Source organism: Dendroctonus ponderosae, unplaced genomic scaffold (assembly GCF_020466585.1).
Source record: "Dendroctonus ponderosae isolate FM_Combo_2020 unplaced genomic scaffold, Dpon_F_20191213v2 Dpon_F_20191213_10, whole genome shotgun sequence".
NCBI lineage: Eukaryota > Metazoa > Arthropoda > Insecta > Coleoptera > Curculionidae > Dendroctonus > Dendroctonus ponderosae.
The window spans coordinates 3,268,403-3,268,668 of NW_026017111.1; the positions used below are offsets into that span (position 1 = coordinate 3,268,403).

General features: G+C 44.0%; 2 protein-coding genes across 2 annotated transcripts in view; one reads left to right on the plus strand and one right to left on the minus strand.

Annotated features, from left to right (window-relative positions):
- LOC109534878 (flavin reductase (NADPH)) overlaps nucleotides 1–226 on the plus strand; it is a 1,132-nt gene extending 906 nt beyond the window's left edge. The window contains 1 exon segment of the mRNA XM_048662035.1: nucleotides 1–226. This exon segment is cut by the window's left edge and continues 449 nt beyond it. Within this exon segment, the coding sequence (XP_048517992.1) occupies nucleotides 1–141 (141 nt within the window). The 3' untranslated portion in view covers nucleotides 142–226.
- LOC109534879 overlaps nucleotides 1–266 on the minus strand; it is a gene marked incomplete in the record, with an annotated part of 72,531 nt that overhangs the window by 46,478 nt on the left and 25,787 nt on the right.

Genomic DNA, 266 nt, shown 5'->3' on the forward strand with positions numbered 1-266 from the left:
GCCTCCTCCTATCTGGTGCAAGTGGATGCCTCAGTTGGAAGGGTGGTTTCCAAGTACGACTTGGGCCAGTTTTTAGTGGACTGCCTGGACAAGCCAGAGTTTTACAGGCAGGTGGTAGGAATTGCTTCGAAACAAGACTAAGTTCGATGTTTTAAAGTGCTTCATTTTGGACACCTGTGGACCTTAAGGTGGTAATTGGAAATATATTATGTTCTCGTTGCAGTTAGTTACTGGTATGTTTAAAATGTTTCCAGAAGGGTCGAGTT